The sequence below is a fragment of the Oreochromis aureus genome, linkage group 19 (genome assembly GCF_013358895.1).
Source record: "Oreochromis aureus strain Israel breed Guangdong linkage group 19, ZZ_aureus, whole genome shotgun sequence".
Taxonomy (NCBI): Eukaryota; Metazoa; Chordata; class Actinopteri; order Cichliformes; family Cichlidae; genus Oreochromis; species Oreochromis aureus.
Genome location: NC_052960.1, coordinates 1,103,442 through 1,123,820, shown reverse-complemented (window position 1 = coordinate 1,123,820; position 20,379 = coordinate 1,103,442). Strand labels below are relative to the sequence as shown.

General features: G+C 44.9%; 4 protein-coding genes and 13 non-coding genes across 17 annotated transcripts; 14 read left to right on the top strand and 3 right to left on the bottom strand.

The window, feature by feature from the left end:
* Positions 1-666: 666 nt before the first annotated feature.
* LOC116328010 (growth/differentiation factor 6-A-like) lies at positions 667-2,769 on the bottom strand. The gene is made up of 2 exons (XM_031749718.1): positions 2,556-2,769; positions 667-1,577 (listed from the first exon to the last, which is right to left on the bottom strand). Exons 1-2 carry the CDS (start codon positions 2,767-2,769, stop codon positions 667-669), a joined length of 1,125 nt encoding a protein of 374 aa, XP_031605578.1.
* Positions 2,770-3,777: 1,008 nt separating this feature from the next.
* LOC116328025 lies at positions 3,778-3,917 on the top strand. The gene has a single exon (XR_004200039.1). It is a non-coding gene; the product is annotated as a U4 spliceosomal RNA (small nuclear RNA).
* Positions 3,918-4,282: 365 nt separating this feature from the next.
* On the top strand, positions 4,283-4,420 carry LOC116328033. The gene has a single exon (XR_004200047.2). It is a non-coding gene; the product is annotated as a U4 spliceosomal RNA (small nuclear RNA).
* Positions 4,421-4,795: 375 nt separating this feature from the next.
* LOC116328034 lies at positions 4,796-4,935 on the top strand. Its single transcript, XR_004200048.2, has one exon. It is a non-coding gene; the product is annotated as a U4 spliceosomal RNA (small nuclear RNA).
* Positions 4,936-5,310: 375 nt separating this feature from the next.
* LOC116328036 lies at positions 5,311-5,448 on the top strand. The gene has a single exon (XR_004200049.2). It is a non-coding gene; the product is annotated as a U4 spliceosomal RNA (small nuclear RNA).
* A 365-nt stretch (positions 5,449-5,813) lies between these two features.
* On the top strand, positions 5,814-5,953 carry LOC116328037. Its single transcript, XR_004200050.1, has one exon. It is a non-coding gene; the product is annotated as a U4 spliceosomal RNA (small nuclear RNA).
* A 366-nt stretch (positions 5,954-6,319) lies between these two features.
* On the top strand, positions 6,320-6,459 carry LOC116328026. The gene has a single exon (XR_004200040.2). It is a non-coding gene; the product is annotated as a U4 spliceosomal RNA (small nuclear RNA).
* A 375-nt stretch (positions 6,460-6,834) lies between these two features.
* LOC116328027 lies at positions 6,835-6,974 on the top strand. Its single transcript, XR_004200041.2, has one exon. It is a non-coding gene; the product is annotated as a U4 spliceosomal RNA (small nuclear RNA).
* Positions 6,975-7,340: 366 nt separating this feature from the next.
* Positions 7,341-7,479, top strand: LOC116328028. Its single transcript, XR_004200042.2, has one exon. It is a non-coding gene; the product is annotated as a U4 spliceosomal RNA (small nuclear RNA).
* Positions 7,480-7,853: 374 nt separating this feature from the next.
* Positions 7,854-7,989, top strand: LOC116328029. Its single transcript, XR_004200043.2, has one exon. It is a non-coding gene; the product is annotated as a U4 spliceosomal RNA (small nuclear RNA).
* Positions 7,990-8,353: 364 nt separating this feature from the next.
* Positions 8,354-8,491, top strand: LOC116328030. The gene has a single exon (XR_004200044.2). It is a non-coding gene; the product is annotated as a U4 spliceosomal RNA (small nuclear RNA).
* Positions 8,492-8,856: 365 nt separating this feature from the next.
* On the top strand, positions 8,857-8,994 carry LOC116328031. Its single transcript, XR_004200045.2, has one exon. It is a non-coding gene; the product is annotated as a U4 spliceosomal RNA (small nuclear RNA).
* Positions 8,995-9,359: 365 nt separating this feature from the next.
* LOC116328032 lies at positions 9,360-9,499 on the top strand. Its single transcript, XR_004200046.2, has one exon. It is a non-coding gene; the product is annotated as a U4 spliceosomal RNA (small nuclear RNA).
* A 375-nt stretch (positions 9,500-9,874) lies between these two features.
* On the top strand, positions 9,875-10,014 carry LOC120435053. The gene has a single exon (XR_005609490.1). It is a non-coding gene; the product is annotated as a U4 spliceosomal RNA (small nuclear RNA).
* A 564-nt stretch (positions 10,015-10,578) lies between these two features.
* alkbh1 (alkB homolog 1, histone H2A dioxygenase) lies at positions 10,579-14,969 on the bottom strand. Its single transcript, XM_031749679.2, has 6 exons — positions 14,515-14,969; positions 13,890-13,998; positions 13,238-13,400; positions 12,041-12,131; positions 11,723-11,916; positions 10,579-11,647 (listed from the first exon to the last, which is right to left on the bottom strand). The coding sequence occupies exons 1-6, from the start codon at positions 14,650-14,652 to the stop codon at positions 11,206-11,208; spliced, it is 1,137 nt and encodes a 378-aa protein (XP_031605539.1). The 5' UTR covers positions 14,653-14,969; the 3' UTR covers positions 10,579-11,205.
* Positions 14,970-15,088: 119 nt separating this feature from the next.
* On the top strand, positions 15,089-17,454 carry LOC116327996 (SRA stem-loop interacting RNA binding protein). Its single transcript, XM_031749702.2, has 4 exons — positions 15,089-15,203; positions 16,507-16,565; positions 16,801-16,908; positions 17,164-17,454. The coding sequence occupies exons 1-4, from the start codon at positions 15,140-15,142 to the stop codon at positions 17,230-17,232; spliced, it is 300 nt and encodes a 99-aa protein (XP_031605562.1). The 5' UTR covers positions 15,089-15,139; the 3' UTR covers positions 17,233-17,454.
* Positions 17,455-18,067: 613 nt separating this feature from the next.
* On the bottom strand, positions 18,068-20,254 carry LOC116328023 (translocase of inner mitochondrial membrane 9 homolog). The gene is made up of 4 exons (XM_031749736.2): positions 20,008-20,254; positions 19,722-19,770; positions 18,604-18,699; positions 18,068-18,522 (listed from the first exon to the last, which is right to left on the bottom strand). The coding sequence occupies exons 2-4, from the start codon at positions 19,758-19,760 to the stop codon at positions 18,388-18,390; spliced, it is 270 nt and encodes an 89-aa protein (XP_031605596.1). The 5' UTR covers positions 19,761-19,770; positions 20,008-20,254; the 3' UTR covers positions 18,068-18,387.
* Between the last annotated feature and the right edge of the window lie 125 nt (positions 20,255-20,379).

The following is a 20,379-nucleotide window of genomic DNA, read 5'->3' as shown; positions in this document are numbered from 1 at the left end:
TTTTACAGGTGTGCGTACAGCCAGTGGAAAAGTGTTCAGCGCTGATGATGAAGATTAAACTCTCACCGAGTCTCACTGCACGAATCCTGACAGGTCGTTCCAGAGTGAGCACATGAAGGCGTGCACTCATCACCGTGCAGATAACTTTGACTGCACGACCTTTACAGTAAAGATCACGCGTGATGTTAACGTAGCTGGAACTGCACAGCGGTCGGTATGAATAAAAAACACAAACTGAAGCAGTTACATCAGAACAAAAACATTTATTAATTTCTCAGTCAGTGAAACGCGGCTGTGTGAGGGCAGGTTCATGGTTATAGACTGAACAGCCGGTGCTGAGCTCAGTAAACTAACAATAAACACAAACTAATATTCCAGATGTGGTGTCAGATGTAATGAGGTGACGGACATCTGTGAGACTAAATCTTTGCTTCTTGGTTCATGCTGAGAAAAATCCAAATGCAGGAAGTGAGAGTTACAAATATGCAAATGGAGCAGAAATGACTCGTTAACACGACTTCAGATGGCGAAGCATCGGCATCTATCAGAGGCGTATTTTCAGCTTGTTCTGCCGTGATTGGCCACAAAGACCAGAGCAAACACACAAACAGGTGTTGCTCTAATCTCAGACCAGTACACGAGCTGAGGCCTGTGTTTGTGCCTGTGCTACCGGCACCCACAGCTCTCCACCACCATGTTGTCGTACTGCTTGTAGACCACGCTGCCGGCTGAGTCGATGTAGAGGATGCTGATGGGGCTGAGACTGGAGGGGACGCAGCAGCTGGGTGGGCTGAGATCAGGGTCCATGGAGTTCATCAGGGTCTGGATGACAGCATGGTTGGTGGGCTCCAGGTGGGCGCGCAGCGGGAAGTCGCACGTGCCGTCGCAGCGGCGCGCCTCGTAGTCCAAAGGGGCGATGATCCAGTCGTCCCAGCCCAAGTCTCTGAAGTTCACATGCAGCGGTTTCCGGCTGCAGCGGCTCCTCCTGCCTGCTCTCGCCGCCCCACCGAAAGACCGTTTGGACAGAGCTCTCTGTCGATGCCGGCGGTTCTTCTTTACGTGTTTTGGAATACGTTTCGGAGGCTTCAGGAGGCTAAATCCACCGCTCTTCATTCTGCGCGTTACCTCTCCGAACAGACTGTCGGCGGTGTCGGTATGCCAGAAAGCCACCAGCAAAGCTTTCTCCTGGGGTGGGCAAGGGGTGCGACCCAGCCCCAGGACCAGAGGGTCAGCCACCTTGTTGGTCAGTTCAGAGAAGGCCAGGAGCTGGAAGCAGGCCTGTGGTGGCTCCGAAGGATTCCTCAGATGGGCCTTCATGCCAGACCATACGTCAAACACCTCCCACCTGGGAAGACCACCACCCAAAACCTCGACAGTTCTGGAGTCCAGCAGTTGTCTCTCTGAAGAGCAGGAGTACAGGCGGATGTGATAAAGGTTTCCTCCGCTTGTTAGGGCAGGTCGAAGGTCTGCCGGAGGCTTCCTGTGGATTCTCAGCTCGGCCTCCACCAGCTCTTCCATCCTGGCCAGGCTGGACAAGTCGAATATGTAGCGCTGACCGCTCTCCCATGATGGAGGATCTGTGGATAAGGAGGAAAGTAAAGGTAGAACACGCAACATTTAACTTTATGTGGAGGTCTGAAAAGACCAACACTGGTGTTTGGCCACATGTGGGACTCAAGCCTCAGTCTCTAATACAGCTCCTTGGCTCTTCATATGATGTCACCTCTAAGTCTTTATGGCATTCATCAAAGTCAGTGATAAACATCATAAAGGGAACTGAGCGCTGTTAAACAAGAAACAGGAATGATATTTACAAATGTCATTCCTGTTGTTTAACCCGTTTAACAAAAACAGGAAGTTAAGAAAGAAATGCACTAAAATGATGCTGAAATGATAAAACTGATGTGTTGGTGTATGTGGATTCATTCATGGATTTCATATCTATTAAAAGCTTTTCAGGCTGACTTAGAGGAGGGTTTAGAGAATTTGAGATAAATTATCAGATTTTCCGGAGCAGGACCACACCTCCAAACACGCCCCTTCTGGTTCTTATCTATATATGACCCCCCCCCGGTTGTACAAGCTGTTTGTTCTTGTTTTTGTGTCCCTCCCTCCCCTTTTTAATCCTTTCACTTCTTCACTTCTCATTGGTTCATGGGGATCTGCCAGGCCCGGGATACGCCAGTCCCCTCTGAGGCTTTCCCCAAACCGCAGCTCAGTTCATGTGCAAGCTGTTCACCTTTGTCAACTGAAACGCTGTCAAACCCAATATGAGGACGAGAGCCCAGCAAGTGAATAGCAATGAAAACTGTAAACCTGGAGATGAGACCGTCTGATGGTCACAACATAGTAAAAACCCAGCATAAATAATCACTTCTGCTAACTTTAAATTCTTTACTAACTTTAAAAATCAGTGATATATTTAGTAATCTGTGTCAACAATGGAAATATGGTTATTTAGAACAGAATAACACCAAATATAGATGTAATAAAACTAGAACATTCAGTTTTTTAGGCAGGCTTTTGAGGGAAAGTGAATTAAATTGGTGTCAAACCTCGTCCTTGGTCCACAAAACTTGTAACTGTGTTAGCAGCTCCTGCTCTGTCTGAAACGTCAAAGTCTCTGCTTTGAGGTTTGGACAGCGTTTGGTATAAAAACACCATGTAGTCGTGGAGGACCACCGAGCCGTTAACTGACCGATCTCTCCTCATCATGCTCATGTTCGCGCCCCACAGCGAACTGGACTGCAACGCTCCGGTCCACTCCATCCCGACCCAGAAAGCAAAGCAGAGCTGAAACAACACGGGATGATCCATCTGAGGTGCTGTCCTCAAGTCAAATAAAGAGCTTCAGGTAGGGGTGAGACTGAGAAAAATCCCCTCTGACTTTCAATCAGAGGATCATCTTCATGTAGATCGTCTGTGTACCTGCATGCAGGTGTACAGGTAGACAGTGCCCCCTGCCAGCTTTGTAGATTTATAAACATGTGTCACATTAAAGGAAAAATGACTACAAAGTGTTTTGAAAAGAAGTTCCATTTTATGCCTCAAAAACAGCTTCAGTGCTCCCGGGATTGATTGTCTAACACACAGCTGGATCTAAGCATTTCAGAAGATAACCCCTCCTTTGGTTTAACGTGTAACTCGAACCTACAGCCATGCAGAGCCACCAACGCCTTCACTGTGAGCGTGGAAGCATCAGGTTTGTCCTGATTTGTAAAGAATGCATTCTGACATGTCGGAATATTTGAATCCAAGGTTTTGTTGATCAACACAGACTCAATTTGAAATGTAGCTTTTATATATTATATCTTATTAACCCTGCCTTTTCAATACAATGCACTCATCATATGTATACTAATTATGAATATTTCACAATTTAAAATTATTATTTTAAATAGTTATTATTATTATTACTAACTTTCATAATACAACACAAAAAATGAATAGATTAGAAAATATATCTTTACATGAATATACTGCTCAAAAAATAAAAAAAGTCAGATAAGCTCCTGGATCAGAATCAGAATATTTTATTAATCCCTGAAAAAATTATGTGGTTACACTAGCTCCAGGATGATAAAAACAATAACAGAGAGAACTAAATTAAATAATACAAAGTATTACAAAGTTTACAAAATATAAGAAATAGCTCTAATGTGAGTAATCCCCCAGTTCAAACCCAATTAGTTCTTGCATCACCCAACATTTGACAGTGCACCATCACTGATGTAAGTGTTGATTCATACCCACCTCAAAAGCTGAACCTCACTGGTTATTCTTGTGCAGAGACAATTTCATAGTCTATGAAGTTCTACTGAGACGTGATTATTGCTGGTTGAAAACTTTAACCAATTCCCGCCTGGATGACTTGAAACACAGTCAGCTATGGCAATTTTTGCTAGTCTCTCAGGAGACTTTGTAGCTTGTTTCAATGGTAATTTCTGGAGTTGTCGATTTACGATATCTAGCCGTCCTTTTTATTGAGGGAAGTTGTCAGGTATTAAGATTTCTTGGCAACATTAACACAATATGGGATTCCAATCCTGCATTCAGTAAAACAAAGTATTGACACTTTGCTCTTTGTCAATACATACAAAGGGACCGTACATTCTTTATTCGACAGTCACTGAGCCAGTAAATGGGCAAATGATCAACCAATCACGTGAGCAATCCCCAGTTCAAACCCAATTAGTTCTTGCATCACCCAACATTTGACAGTGCACCATCAGTGATGTGAGTGTTGATTCATACCCACCTCAAAAGCTGAAACTCACTGGTTATTCTTGTGCAGAGGCAATTTCATAGTCTATGAAGCTCTACTGAGACGTGATTATTGCTGGTTGAAAACTTTAACCAATTCCGCCTGGATGACTTGAAACACAGTCAGCTATGGCAATTTTGCTAGTCTCTCAGGAGACTTTGTAGCTTGTTTCAATGGTAATTTCTGGAGTTGTCGATTTACGATATCTAGCCGTTCTTTTTATTGAGGGAGGTTGTCAGGTATTAAGATTTCTTGGCAACATTAACACAATATGGGATTCCAATCCTGCATTCAGTAAAACAAAGTATTGACACTTTGCTCTTGGTCAATACATACAAAGGGACCGTACATTCTTTATTCGACAGTCACTGAGCCAGTAAATGGGCGGGATTTCCAAATGATCAACCAATCACGTGAGTAATCCCCCAGTTCAAACCCAATTAGTTCTTGCATCACCCAACATTTGACAGTGCACCATCACTGATGTAAGTGTTGATTCATACCCACCTGAAAAGCTGAAACTCACTGGTTATTCTTGTGCAGAGACAATTTCATAGTCTATGAAGTTCTACTGAGACGTGATTATTGCTGGTTGAAAACTTTAACCAATTCCCCGCCTGGATGATTTGAAACACAGTCAGCTATGGCAATTTTGCTAGTCTCTCAGGAGACTTTGTAGCTTGTTTCAATGGTAATTTCTGGAGTTGTCGATTTACGATATCTAGCCGTTCTTTTTATTGAGGGAGGTTGTCAGGTATTAAGATTTCTTGGCAACATTAACACAATATGGGATTCCAATCCTGCATTCAGTAAAACAAAGTATTGACACTTTGCTCTTGGTCAATACATACAAAGGGACCGTACATTCTTTATTCGACAGTCACTGAGCCAGTAAATGGGCGGGATTTCCAAATGATCAACCAATCACGTGAGTAATCCCCCAGTTCAAACCCAATTAGTTCTTGCATCACCCAACATTTGACAGTGCACCATCACTGATGTAAGTGTTGATTCATACCCACCTCAAAAGCTGAACCTCACTGGTTATTCTTGTGCAGAGACAATTTCATAGTCTATGAAGTTCTACTGAGACGTGATTATTGCTGGTTGAAAACTTTAACCAATTCCGCCTGGATGACTTGAAACACAGTCAGCTATGGCAATTTTGCTAGTCTCTCAGGAGACTTTGTAGCTTGTTTCAATGGTAATTTCTGGAGTTGTCGATTTACGATATCTAGCCGTCCTTTTTATTGAGGAGGTTGTCAGGTATTAAGATTTCTTGGCAACATTAACACAATATGGGATTCCAATCCTGCATTCAGTAAAACAAAGTATTGACACTTTGCTCTTGGTCAATACATACAAAGGGACCGTACATTCTTTATTCGACAGTCACTGAGCCAGTAAATGGGCAAATGATCAACCAATCACGTGAGTAATCCCCCAGTTCAAACCCAATTAGTTCTTGCATCACCCAACATTTGACAGTGCACCATCACTGATGTAAGTGTTGATTCATACCCACCTCAAAAGCTGAACCTTACTGGTTATTCTTGTGCAGAGACAATTTCATAGTCTATGAAGTTCTACTGAGACGTGATTATTGCTGGTTGAAAACTTTAACCAATTCCCGCCTGGATGACTTGAAACACAGTCAGCTATGGCAATTTTTGCTAGTCTCTCAGGAGACTTTGTAGCTTGTTTCAATGGTAATTTCTGGAGTTGTCGATTTACGATATCTAGCCGTCCTTTTTATTGAGGGAAGTTGTCAGGTATTAAGATTTCTTGGCAACATTAACACAATATGGGATTCCAATCCTGCATTCAGTAAAACAAAGTATTGACACTTTGCTCTTTGTCAATACATACAAAGGGACCGTACATTCTTTATTCGACAGTCACTGAGCCAGTAAATGGGCAAATGATCAACCAATCACGTGAGCAATCCCCCAGTTCAAACCCAATTAGTTCTTGCATCACCCAACATTTGACAGTGCACCATCAGTGATGTGAGTGTTGATTCATACCCACCTCAAAAGCTGAAACTCACTGGTTATTCTTGTGCAGAGGCAATTTCATAGTCTATGAAGTTCTACTGAGACGTGATTATTGCTGGTTGAAAACTTTAACCAATTCCCGCCTGGATGACTTGAAACACAGTCAGCTATGGCAATTTTTGCTAGTCTCTCAGGAGACTTTGTAGCTTGTTTCAATGGTAATTTCTGGAGTTGTCGATTTACGATATCTAGCCGTCCTTTTTATTGAGGGAAGTTGTCAGGTATTAAGATTTCTTGGCAACATTAACACAATATGGGATTCCAATCCTGCATTCAGTAAAACAAAGTATTGACACTTTGCTCTTGGTCAATACATACAAAGGGACCGTACATTCTTTATTCGACAGTCACTGAGCCAGTAAATGGGCGGGATTTCCAAATGATCAACCAATCACGTGAGTAATCCCCCAGTTCAAACCCAATTAGTTCTTGCATCACCCAACATTTGACAGTGCACCATCAGTGATGTGAGTGTTGATTCATACCCACCTGAAAAGCTGAAACTCACTGGTTATTCTTGTGCAGAGACAATTTCATAGTCTATGAAGTTCTACTGAGACGTGATTATTGCTGGTTGAAAACTTTAACCAATTCCCGCCTGGATGATTTGAAACACAGTCAGCTATGGCAATTTTTGCTAGTCTCTCAGGAGACTTTGTAGCTTGTTTCAATGGTAATTTCTGGAGTTGTCGATTTACGATATCTAGCCGTCCTTTTTATTGAGGGAGGTTGTCAGGTATTAAGATTTCTTGGCAACATTAACACAATATGGGATTCCAATCCTGCATTCAGTAAAACAAAGTATTGACACTTTGCTCTTGGTCAATACATACAAAGGGACCGTACATTCTTTATTCGACAGTCACTGAGCCAGTAAATGGGCAAATGATCAACCAATCACGTGAGTAATCCCCCAGTTCAAACCCAATTAGTTCTTGCATCACCCAACATTTGACAGTGCACCATCAGTGATGTGAGTGTTGATTCATACCCACCTGAAAAGCTGAAACTCACTGGTTATTCTTGTGCAGAGACAATTTCATAGTCTATGAAGTTCTACTGAGACGTGATTATTGCTGGTTGAAAACTTTAACCAATTCCCGCCTGGATGACTTGAAACACAGTCAGCTATGGCAATTTTGCTAGTCTCTCAGGAGACTTTGTAGCTTGTTTCAATGGTAATTTCTGGAGTTGTCGATTTACGATATCTAGCCGTCCTTTTTATGAGGGAAGTTGTCAGGTATTAAGATTTCTTGGCAACATTAACACAATATGGGATTCCAATCCTGCATTCAGTAAAACAAAGTATTGACACTTTGCTCTTGGTCAATACATACAAAGGGACCGTACATTCTTTATTCGACAGTCACTGAGCCAGTAAATGGGCGGGATTTCCAAATGATCAACCAATCACGTGAGTAATCCCCCAGTTCAAACCCAATTAGTTCTTGCATCACCCAACATTTGACAGTGCACCATCAGTGATGTGAGTGTTGATTCATACCCACCTGAAAAGCTGAAACTCACTGGTTATTCTTGTGCAGAGACAATTTCATAGTCTATGAAGTTCTACTGAGACGTGATTATTGCTGGTTGAAAACTTTAACCAATTCCGCCTGGATGATTTGAAACAGTCAGCTATGGCAATTTTGCTAGTCTCTCAGGAGACTTTGTAGCTTGTTTCAATGGTAATTTCTGGAGTTGTCGATTTACGATATCTAGCCGTCCTTTTATTGAGGGAGGTTGTCAGGTATTAAGATTTCTTGGCAACATTAACACAATATGGGATTCCAATCCTGCATTCAGTAAAACAAAGTATTGACACTTTGCTCTTGGTCAATACATACAAAGGGACCGTACATTCTTTATTCGACAGTCACTGAGCCAGTAAATGGGCAAATGATCAACCAATCACGTGAGTAATCCCCAGTTCAAACCCAATTAGTTCTTGCATCACCCAACATTTGACAGTGCACCATCAGTGATGTGAGTGTTGATTCATACCCACCTGAAAAGCTGAAACTCACTGGTTATTCTTGTGCAGAGACAATTTCATAGTCTATGAAGTTCTACTGAGACGTGATTATTGCTGGTTGAAAACTTTAACCAATTCCGCCTGGATGATTTGAAACACAGTCAGCTATGGCAATTTTGCTAGTCTCTCAGGAGACTTTGTAGCTTGTTTCAATGGTAATTTCTGGAGTTGTCGATTTACGATATCTAGCCGTCCTTTTTATTGAGGGAGGTTGTCAGGTATTAAGATTTCTTGGCAACATTAACACAATATGGGATTCCAATCCTGCATTCAGTAAAACAAAGTATTGACACTTTGCTCTTGGTCAATACATACAAAGGGACCGTACATTCTTTATTCGACAGTCACTGAGCCAGTAAATGGGCAAATGATCAACCAATCACGTGAGTAATCCCCAGTTCAAACCCAATTAGTTCTTGCATCACCCAACATTTGACAGTGCACCATCAGTGATGTGAGTGTTGATTCATACCCACCTGAAAAGCTGAAACTCACTGGTTATTCTTGTGCAGAGACAATTTCATAGTCTATGAAGTTCTACTGAGACGTGATTATTGCTGGTTGAAAACTTTAACCAATTCCGCCTGGATGATTTGAAACACAGTCAGCTATGGCAATTTTGCTAGTCTCTCAGGAGACTTTGTAGCTTGTTTCAATGGTAATTTCTGGAGTTGTCGATTTACGATATCTAGCCGTCCTTTTATTGAGGGAGGTTGTCAGGTATTAAGATTTCTTGGCAACATTAACACAATATGGGATTCCAATCCTGCATTCAGTAAAACAAAGTATTGACACTTTGCTCTTGGTCAATACATACAAAGGGACCGTACATTCTTTATTCGACAGTCACTGAGCCAGTAAATGGGCAAATGATCAACCAATCACGTGAGTAATCCCCCAGTTCAAACCCAATTAGTTCTTGCATCACCCAACATTTGACAGTGCACCATCACTGATGTGAGTGTTGATTCATACCCACCTCAAAAGCTGAAACTCACTGGTTATTCTTGTGCAGAGGCAATTTCATAGTCTATGAAGCTCTACTGAGACGTGATTATTGCTGGTTGAAAACTTTAACCAATTCCCGCCTGGATGACTTGAAACACAGTCAGCTATGGCAATTTTTGCTAGTCTCTCAGGAGACTTTGTAGCTTGTTTCAATGGTAATTTCTGGAGTTGTCGATTTACGATATCTAGCCGTTCTTTTTATTGAGGGAGGTTGTCAGGTATTAAGATTTCTTGGCAACATTAACACAATATGGGATTCCAATCCTGCATTCAGTAAAACAAAGTATTGACACTTTGCTCTTGGTCAATACATACAAAGGGACCGTACATTCTTTATTCGACAGTCACTGAGCCAGTAAATGGGCGGGATTTCCAAATGATCAACCAATCACGTGAGTAATCCCCCAGTTCAAACCCAATTAGTTCTTGCATCACCCAACATTTGACAGTGCACCATCAGTGATGTGAGTGTTGATTCATACCCACCTGAAAAGCTGAAACTCACTGGTTATTCTTGTGCAGAGACAATTTCATAGTCTATGAAGTTCTACTGAGATGTGATTATTGCTGGTTGAAAACTTTAACCAATTCCCGCCTGGATGATTTGAAACACAGTCAGCTATGGCAATTTTTGCTAGTCTCTCAGGAGACTTTGTAGCTTGTTTCAATGGTAATTTCTGGAGTTGTCGATTTACGATATCTAGCCGTCCTTTTTATTGAGGGAGGTTGTCAGGTATTAAGATTTCTTGGCAACATTAACACAATATGGGATTCCAATCGTGTTTAGATACTAAGATTTGTTGGTAGCTAAGCAGCTCAACTTCTTTCAGTGTCCTTGACCGACATTTCATTTGAGAAGGTTTTTCAGTTCTTAGAGCAAGTGGTGGAGAAGAGGGTCACGGACCCTGAGCCAAGGTGTGAAAATGCGTACATGGCAACTTTAATACAATGTGTGATTCAGTGAAATCTCGTATATATAAATGTATTGATGCTTCAGTCGATATCAGCTGGATAGTGTAGTGGTGAGACTCCACGCCTTTGGAGTGGGAGTCACAAGTTCAAGTCCTACTTGGGCCTCTGCATCCAGTACTTCGCTCTCATGGTGATGAGGTACAACACACATGCTACGGCAAGGGGGAGCCAGGACGCCAAGTAAGGGGGGGAGATATCGTCCTTCCCGAGGTTGGCGACATCAGGAAGAAGGGACATTAGAATTTTAACTTTGAATGTAAGGTTGTAATTCATTGAGAGAGAGCAATGAGAGCAAGTTCAAGAGTACTGAACTGGTGGCAGCTCAAAGGCACCTCAGGTACAATGATATTGTGATGAGGCATTACCAAAGTGATGGTACACAGCATCTATGAAGTAGAGTAGCAGGCTTTTGTAATGACACAAAAAAAAAGTTCACAATGAAGCAACATTTCAGCAGCTAATGTTCTGGAGAGAGTCCTGGTGGTAGCATCAGGATCCAGGTGGATATTTTTCATCATTATTTTATTATTATCTTTTTTTTTTTTGGTTTGTTTTGTTTTGTTTTGTTCATTGATTGTTCACTCACTGTTCGTAACTGAATCAGTTTAAGATATTAGTGAGGACTCAACACGTAGTCCGATCACACTAATGGTTAAAAAGAAAAAAAAAATCATTTTGACACTGAACTGGATCCAGATTAGCACCGACTCCTAAGAGTTCATCTTTAAGATCAGGTCTCGTCCCATGTCTGCCAGCATCTACGTCACCGACCCATTCATAAATCCTTTAAGAAGTAAACCCAGTAACCAATCAGAAGCCGTCCTTCATTGAGGCCCGTGCTGTAAGTCTGGACAGGCCCCTCAGTGAGTTCATGTCTCTGCAGCATCAGCAGAGTCTCTGCTGCTGCTCCTCTTCCTCTTTCTGCTCTCTCCATCATTGTATCCGTCTGTCTGTCCAGTGTCTGTGTTTTGGTGACTACAGGGAGTTTCTGGAAATTTCTGTCCAGGCGCCAGCACCTGTCTGACGGTCACATTCACTCTGGAGCTCTGGATGTACCTGGAGCAGACGGCCCATTCCTCCTCGGACACCGGCTCCACCACGGAGCCTTCCTGTGGGGGGGGGGCCTGGATGCATCCCCCCGTCTCTAACGCCAGACGCTCTGGAGGTGCGGGGAGGATTCGTGGGACCGCGTGGTACAGAAGGCGGCTCGGCCCCGACATCACCATCACATCCCCGCTGTGCATGAGCATGGCTGTAGGGGGGTCCTGTCTGCGGGGGCCGCCCAGGAGGAAGATGGCTGACTGACCAAAACTGTGAAGACAACACGGAAAAATGGAATTCAAACATGTCCTTCCCATAACGACTGTGAAAAAACAAGCGTCCCACCTAAACGACAGCAGCGGCCGAGTGTGGTCCAGCTCCGACTCGTCCACGTGGATTCCCAGAGAAGAGTCCGATCGGTAATAGTTGAGGATTCCCGCTTCCGAGATAAAGCCAGGGAAGCCGCAGGCAGCTGTCACGTGAGCGGAGAGGAGGTGGAGGTCACGTGGGAAAGGAGTGTGACTGCTGGGAGAGTACGTCTGCAAACAGGAGGGGAGGAATGAGGTGAAGAGAAAGAGCGGCCTAACAGACCGTGGCAAACGTTTGCTCTAGAACCGTCGCCGCCTGTGCTTCTGGGGGAGCAGCGGTGAAGCAGATGCTCACCTTTGTGTCCCAGTTGTAATGATAGCCCAGCGTGACCCAGCGCAGCCGTTCCAGGAGAGTCCGAGCTTCTCGTTTTCCAGCCTGAGAAGATCTGCGGATCAAATTCGTACATATTGTGTTATTTCTTAAATCTGTAAATCTGGAACATATCGTATTGTTAAATAGGCTAGTCTGTTACTGTTACTGTACTGGAGCAACTGTAACCCACATAATTTCCTTAGGGGTCAGTAAAGTATGATTCTGAAATAGGTTAAAGAGTAAGACGAGAGCACACATGAAGAGTTTGAGTGACGTCCACACAGTTTGTTCAAAGATCTGACAGCAGCTGAGCTCTCCAAACCTGCAAACAACAGCGGACTTTACAACAGCGCCCCCTGGTGGCACTGAATTCTTTAGACACCACAGCAGTCGAGCACCAAGGATTTTCAGTAATTAAACACCTGAGCTGCTTTTTGTCGCATAAAATAGGAAACAGAGGTTTTGTTTGCGTTCTCATAAACACTAACCCTTCCTCACTTTTTCACTTCACTCTCAGCTTTCACAGCAGAACGTCACAAAAAGCAGCTGCTCTACACCAACGATGGCAATATGAACATCAGGTTAAAGAAAAAATCTGCGCTCCTGTCAACGTCGGCGGAACGTCAGGGGAATGTCAGAAGAACGTCGGGGCAACGTCAGAGGAATTGTCGGGGGAACGTCGCGGAAACAGAGGAATTGTCAGAGGAGCCCCGGGGCAACGTCAGAGGAATGTCATGGGAACGTCAGAGGAACATCGGGGAAACGTCTGAGGAACGTTGGGGAGATGTCTGAGGAACATTAGAGGAACGTCGGGGCAACATCAGAGGATCGTTGGGGGAACATCTGAGGAACACTGGGGAAATGTCAGAGGAACTATGGGGGAGAAAAAGCTGCATTTTAAAGTGGGTCATTTGCATAATTGGAGGATTTGGAACAAGCGAAATGGTTTGAAAATCAGCTGTAAACTCAGAGCTCTAATAATCTTTAGCCATGCTCAGACCGCCACCTCCAAACACACGCACATGCATGACGAGGCACAGATACACCTGAGCAGCCGGAGGGCTGTGGTGGCGTCGCAGTGACCCCTGCTGGTAGTAGACTGTTTACCTTCATTGGGAGTTCGAGCTCCTCCTGCTGTGACCTGTGCAGCATGTACCTGTAGACACCTGTGAGTCTCACCTCAGGCTGTGCACACTCTGTCCCCAGATGTCCTGAGTCTCTAAGGGGGACATGTGCATGTCCAGGTTGCAGATGTTTGGTTTCTGAGGGTAAATCTTCAGACACTGTCGGAGCCAGAACGGCTGCGTGCCACGCAGGAACGGATTGGAAATGAAGATGAACCCTGAACGAGGAAGAGTGCAGAGTCATCATCATCATCGTGTACCCAGAGCACTAAACTCGGTCCAGTTCATGGGCCACATGAAGCCCAGTTTCATCTGAAGCAGGTAAAAAGACATAAAGCAGCTCGTGTGTTCAGCAGCAGGCCACAGCTGAATGAATGCAGAGCATCGTCTTCATCCAGCGAGTCCTCGCTGGAACACGCTGCTGACATTAAATTCCCAGTGGGCAGCCAATCAGAACTGTCCATTACAGTCGAGACCATTCTACTGAGCTAGACTAAAAACACTTCAGTTCCTGAAACGTGGAAAAACAAGACTAACTCTCAGTAACCTCAGAGCCGGCTTCTCCCTACGCTTTACCTTATTGTATGAGGCGCTGCGAGGCGACTGTCGCTGTTATTTGGTTCTTTACAGCTGGATTGAATTGAACCAGACCGCATGCATTGCACTTCCAATCAAAACTTTATTTAAACTCTAACGTGAGCGTGTACCTGGGTGTCCTCGCAGGCCGAAGGCTTGCCATTCTCTGACGGGCTGTAATCCGACTCTGGTGGCTTCCACATCGCTCACTGCGGCGGCGGCGAGGTTAACTGGAATGATCTACACACACACACACACACACACACACACACACACACACACACACACACACACACCTACATCATTAGCAGACGTCACGGTTGTAAAATCATTTTCGCTCAGATGCTGTCTACACCTGTTCTTCAGCAGACCTGCACCAGTCAGGTGAGACCCAGTCCACTGTGACGTCAGTCAGGTGGATTCAGGTGATCTGCAGATTCAGACTGTTCGTGTTTGAACTCTGACCCTCACACCTGTCTGCTGCGTCGACCACCTTCAACCTTCACTCTGTGACACACAGTCATCGGTGTGACCAATGAAATGATCAATCACTGATCAGTATTTGTTCATCCAGGTGAGTTTGCTTCACACGAAAACCAGATCAGAAATGAAAGTGGACAGGTGAGGGCAGGTGGAGGTCACCTGTGGAACTTTTCACTTTGTTGGTCAGAGAAGTCAAACTTCAAACTGACCCATGAAAAAGAACAAGGAGGAGAAAGATGGCTGCTAAACGCCGGGAGCGCGCTATGCTCTCACCTGTTCACCGGGCGCACACCTGGAAAAGTCGATGACGTCGCTGAGGTCCGGTGGGGGGTTTCTCCTCCTGTAAAACTTAAAGATCTTCCGAAACGCATCCTCTCCACCCTCCACCATGGAGGCTGCCATCTTAGCCATGACGTCACTGTCCTGCGCGTCCTACTCCGGAAGTAAAAACAAACAAAAATTAAAGAACAAAACAAACAAACAAATAAAAATATATTTAAACAGTTAACAGGGCGAGCGGGGAGAGACAAACTGTAACATGTTTCAGCGTCACTGTCCACGCGGGTCACAGACTTATGGTGCTCAATCACGTGATCGAAGCTGCATTTACTGAACCTCGGAAATCATTTTTTCTTAAAAATGATTTTCTTCAGAGCATTGATGAGCAATAAGAAACAGATTACAAATAAAATGCAGACACATCGAAATATTGGTTAAAAGGATTTGAGAGAAAAAAGGAAAAACAACCAACTCAGAAAAATACATTTGTTCAAAGTTAGGCTTGAAAGAGTTCACATATTTTAACTCCTGCACTGCCACCAATCAGACGCCGTTTCATCGCTCTCAGGTCCCAGGTGGCCCTGAACGCAACATCACGTCACGGGTCAGAGAAAGCAACATGGCGGCGTCCAAGAAAGTGTTCGAGGTGTTCGTGTCCAAAGTGCCGTGGACTGTGGCCACCAGTGAGTCTGCTCATTATCGATCAGTCATGTTTGATTTTTGTGACGACATGTGACGTGTGCAGCCGATCACGCATGTCGATTATCGTCAGGTAGATTGGCACGGGAAGAATTTAACGTGCAGTAAGGTGTCCGGTAGGTCAGTCACGTGGCTGCAGCTTACAGGTGTTTTACCTGAGGCAGTTCACATTAAAGGACTGCCCTAATTACAGGCCGGGCTGATGACGTCAGAGCAGTTTTGCTTGAGTCACAGTTCAGAGTGATTCTCTGTCTGATCCTGAGCTTCCATCCAACCTCTGGAGCACACTGTGCAGGAACAAAATATAAAAGTAGACAACAGGAATAAATAAGAGGAGGAATATGTACAGAAACAACAGGAAGGCCCACAGTGGAGAGCAAAGTCAAAGTCAGCCAGTGTGTGAGTGACCTGAGTGATGAGGGTCACTCACACACTGGCTCATAGTGGGCAGGGTGTGGGTGGGTGTCCGAGTGGCCCAGGGAAAGAAACTGTGAGTGAGTCTGGAGGTGTGGGACCTGACTGACTTGAGGCGCCCACCAGAGGTCAAACAGGTGGTGGGCGGGGTCGGCTGTGCTCTGGTTTACCTGAGACAGAAGGATCTGGCGATGGCCTCCAGGGGTGGCAGATGACAGCCAGTGCTTTTTTGGGTGGTGTTAATGACTGTCTGCACCGCCTTCCTGTTCTCAGTTGTGGCCCCTGAGCACCAAACACCAGGCAGGAGGAGAGCACGCTCTCCACTGAGCAGCAGTAGAAAGCCAGTAGCAGCTCCTGGTCCAGATTCTTTTTCCCAGGACACCGAGGACGTGCAGGCGCTGCTGGGCCTCCTTTACCAGGGCGATGGTGTTGTAGGTCCAGGTGAGATCAGGGGAGATGTGGGTGTCCAGAAACATGAAGGTGGAAACAGATTCTGCCTGTTCTTCATTTATAATGAGGGGGGAGTGGACCTGTCTGTGCCTCCTGAGCTCCATTATGAGTTCTTTGGTTTTAAGGATGTTCAGCTTCAGGTTGTTCTCTGGATCCCAGGATCAGGATCTGAAGTTGGTCCAGTTTGGTGTTGAGCATCCTCACGGAGCTCTTCCTCTTCTCCAGGTGGCTCAGCGCTCTGTGAAGGGTGATGGCATCCTCTGTGGGGTCGAGGGAGGGAGTGGACAGTCTGTGATGTGTGAGACACTACCCACTCGAAACACTAGATGACGACAGATGTGAGGGGACGTGAGAGGAAGCAGGACAGGTGAGGTGCAGACACTCAGGTGTTTGGACTGACATGTTCCTGTGTGTATGTTTCAGAGGAGATGAAGGAGTACTTCGGGCAGTTTGGAGCCGTGAAGAAGTGCCTGCTGCCGTTTGTAAGTAGTCATCACTGACATCACACCGTGTCACACAGTCACATGACCCAACAGGAAGTGACCACCTGTAGCCTCACAGCCACACACACACACACACACACGCACGCCTCAATTCAGCTCTGCATGTTTTTAGTGTGTGAGCACTGCCTGAGATGATGATGCAAGCAGCAGGTGGTGGCAGTGTGTGTGTGTGTGTGTGCACCTGCATGTCAGTGACGTCTCTGCGTGTCCTCAGGATAAAGAAACGGGCTTCCACAGAGGCTTCTGCTGGATCGGCTTCTCCTCTGAGGAAGGACTCAACAACGCTCTGCAGAAGGACCCGCACGTGCTCGAGGGCGCCAAGGTAAGACCATCTGTCACCAAAGCAAGGGCTTCTGGGTAATGGAGTCGCTGTGGTCTCTTTGAACCAGCAGTGGTCAAATCAGAAAACCTCTGTACTCCTCTGATCTTCTGGATTAAACCAGATCACTTTTGTGATGTCATCTTCTGCACGTTCGCAGAAACAACAAAGAAAATTTTTTGCCTCTGATTGCTCAGTGTCCCCGCCCCCACAGACGGGGACACTGTGAGATGTCCTGACCGTTCGGTCTGTTTCCAGCTGCAGGTTCAGAGGAACAGACGCCTATTTGCAGGACAGAAGTCGGACAAAGACGCCGAGTACGACTGACGCTCCGAGGACGCGCCGCTCTTCTTCTCTCCGTGCTCCGGCTGCCTGCTCGGGCCGACGTCACACTTCCTGTTTGATTATCGTCAGTGAATTGATGACCGATTCGTCAGTCCTCATCTTGTTATTTATTGTCAGCCGCCGTGCTGGACTTCCTGTTGCAACGTGAAACCGTTCATGCCGAGCTGTACAGAAAAAAGCCAATAAAGACCAAACTAAACTCCATTTGTCTCGTGGTTCTATTGTCAGTAAAAGACTTCCTCCTTGACTTTGGGAACAAAATGAAGGAAAAACTTTGAACAGTCTTTAGAAAAAGGAGGATGCTTCTTTCAAAATCCAATAAAGCAGAGGAAGTGTCTGGATAGCAGACGGACTCCACACAAAACTGTAAAACGACAAAGATTTTAGTTTTTACTTTTCAATAAAAACCAAACTGAACAATAGAAAAGCGTCGATCCTGATGAAACCGCACGACTGTCTTTAAAGCAGTTTGCTCCACACTGAGGGAACATCAGAATCCTTCAACACTATCAAAATAAAAGCCCTGCATTCAGAATCTAACCTCATCATTCTGAGTTTGATTTTATTTGGTAATGATCTGAATCATGATGCAAGACAAAGTACACTTCATGTAATATGCAGGAAAAACACTTTAAAAGTAACTGAGTAACTTTATACTTTTGCATGTTGTTAAAAATACAGTAAACAGAAAGAAAATGTGAAACGCTGCAGCTGGTCTGAACGTTTCTCAGGACTCTGTGTGATCTGCAGCAGAGCCAGAGTGAGGTCGGATGCAGTAAAGTACTTCCTAACAGGGATGAAAACGTCCACACATTCCTGATGTCGGATTATTTTTATTTCCAGACATGAAAAATGAGGTCAGCTCATCATCATCATCGTCGTTGTTGTGTTCAATAAAAAGACAAATCTGCACATTAAAGGAATATTCTGCATGTTAATAAAGAATCTGAAACTACATTTCCCATGATGCACAGAACAGCCGACTGATTCCTTCACCCTGCAGACAGACTCTGAGGGGGCGGAGCTTCCGGTCAGAAACTGTAACAAAACGTCCTCATGCGCAGCTTCAGAGTCTGTTTTTACAGCGCCGGAGGATCCGCTGGACCAGGACCAGCACGGCCCGGCACAGGTTCAGGGTCAGCGCGGCTGTCCCAGCAGGCCAGCTTTAGCCGCCAGAGCCTCGTTCTGCTGGATGTGATACTCCTGGAAACGCATGGAGATCCTCTGAGTCATCTTCAGATACTTCTGCAGGCACGACTCGGAGCAGCTCGACTGAAACACAAACAGCTGTGAGGATTTTATCCAGATGTTCCTTCACTTACATGGTTCTGTCATCCAATCATCTTTTTTTACCTCCTCGGGCTTCACGTCTCTCGTGGTGAAGTCTCGGACGCAGTCCATGAAGCAGTTCTCCGTCACCTTGTTGTACGTCCCCAGAAACTCCTTAAACTGAACACAGGAAACAGACACGACTCAGAAAACGGCTGCAGAGCAGCAATTCAACAAAACAATCTGAGAGACGACCGAGAAGGATCCGAGGTTCAGGTCTGGGAAGAAATTTCCTGAAACAGGTTTCACGCTCAGCGGAGACCTCCGTCCTCTCGCTGCTCCAGGCACGCTCAGTTTTACTGATGCAGTCAACAGTTTTGGTTTTCTTCAAGCCCTCCAAGACTGTGAAGCTGCCTTAAAGACCCAAGGTGGGAGCTCAGGATCAAATCTATTACCTCAGATCTGCGTGTGTGACAGAGGCTTCCTGCTGCAGGTTTAAATGATAAGAGCGATGCCACTGGATCAAAGCTGTGACTTTTAGTTCAAAGAACTTTATTCTGATAAATGTATAAATTCAAATGTTTCTTCCACTGAAAACGTCCAGGCGAACCGACGGGGCGACTTTTGGGATTATGAAGTCATCATAAAAAACTTTCAGATAAATTCCTTTTGTTTTTTCCTGTCATTTTTAATTTTTTAAATACTCAGATGTTTGTCATGTTTTCCTCAGACTCTGCTGTTTTACGTTTATTTACTTTTTAAACCATTTCCTGTATCACTTGATTTTGTGCGTATTTAACTTCTTAAACTTTATCTTTTGACCTAAAATGTTTTTCTTACTTTTTCAATATCTAAATTGTGCTTCGGTTATATATTTCTTGCTTTATACTAATCTTATTATTTCCAATTAATATATTTTTTATATCCACACACTGTCACTCCTGTATTGGTCCCAATAAGCTGCCACAGTTTTCTGGCATTGACGGTATTTCAGTTTGTTTTGACTGATTTCTATTTTTATCTATTTATTTTAACCTACGGTTCTGTCGCTCTCTCCTGTTTTGTCCCTCACAGGCCTCCTTGCTGTGTAGTTCAGTGCGGGTTTTCTATGGACCCCGGAGGCCACAGTAACCGGACTTTGTGCCTCTGAATTCTGAGCCTCTGTTCTCAGAGTCCACATGAAAACTCTTGGGGTCACTTACCTGTTTGATCTGGTCGGACTCGGACACCTGGACCGCCATGATTCGGACTCTGTAGGAGGGGAAACGGGGCAACAATTAGCAGCAATGCTAACACACCAGACTCCCTTCATAAATCCTCCATTTTAGCCCTCTCCTCGGTCCGCCTCTTTTAAAGCTCCCCGGCGCTCACGTGTTATTCTTTCAATGTGACCTTACAGGTGTGCCGTTCAGCTTAGGTTGGCTGGTTTAGTAACGCTTCAGGGAGCAGAAGTTACTCGGGATTTAGTGACATGATGAACAAACCTACCTGACAAAACAGCGCGTTTAAACGGACTGCTGCTGCTAACGGCTATCGGCTAGCCCGGTAAGCTCCGTGATCCCGCCCTCCGATGAGGGTTCCTGTGTTCTCCTGGAGATGTTCCTCTTCAGCCTCCCGAGCAGCAGCGCTCAGTTCCCCTTTACAGCAGCAGGAAGACAGTTTTTATTCCACCTGAGATCCCAACTGCAGGAGGGGAGCCTCCGAGTGACGGACTGAAGGACGCATGCGCACAGAACAGCAGATTCTCTCCCATTTTTTTGCGACTTTTCATTTAAATTAAAAAACACACACGTTCAACATGAGGCTTACATTAAGCTTAATATTCAGCTATTTAAATTAATAATTTTATTAAATTTAAAA

Bases quoted from the DNA above. Each gene is read 5' to 3' on its own strand.
- alkbh1 (XM_031749679.2), bottom strand. From the start codon at position 14,652: ATGGCTAAGATGGCAGCCTCCATGGTGGAGGGTGGAGAGGATGCGTTT. The intron at 12,132-13,237 runs GTGAGACTCACA...TTTGATCCGCAG, and splicing joins CAGAGTGTGCACAGCCTGAG to ATCTTCTCAGGCTGGAAAAC. The intron at 11,648-11,722 runs GTGGGACGCTTG...TTGTCTTCACAG, and splicing joins CGGCCGCTGCTGTCGTTTAG to TTTTGGTCAGTCAGCCATCT.
- LOC116327996 (XM_031749702.2), top strand. From the start codon at position 15,140: ATGGCGGCGTCCAAGAAAGTGTTCGAGGTGTTCGTGTCCAAAGTGCCG. The intron at 16,566-16,800 runs GTAAGTAGTCAT...GCGTGTCCTCAG, and splicing joins AGAAGTGCCTGCTGCCGTTT to GATAAAGAAACGGGCTTCCA. The intron at 16,909-17,163 runs GTAAGACCATCT...GTCTGTTTCCAG, and splicing joins ACGTGCTCGAGGGCGCCAAG to CTGCAGGTTCAGAGGAACAG.
- LOC116328023 (XM_031749736.2), bottom strand. From the start codon at position 19,760: ATGGCGGTCCAGGTGTCCGAGTCCGACCAGATCAAACAG. The intron at 18,700-19,721 runs GTAAGTGACCCC...TCCTGTGTTCAG, and splicing joins AGTCCGACCAGATCAAACAG to TTTAAGGAGTTTCTGGGGAC. The intron at 18,523-18,603 runs GTAAAAAAAGAT...TTTGTGTTTCAG, and splicing joins GAGACGTGAAGCCCGAGGAG to TCGAGCTGCTCCGAGTCGTG.
- LOC116328010 (XM_031749718.1), bottom strand. From the start codon at position 2,769: ATGGAGTGGACCGGAGCGTTGCAGTCCAGTTCGCTGTGGGGCGCGAAC. The intron at 1,578-2,555 runs GTTTGACACCAA...CCTTATCCACAG, and splicing joins TTTTGTGGACCAAGGACGAG to ATCCTCCATCATGGGAGAGC.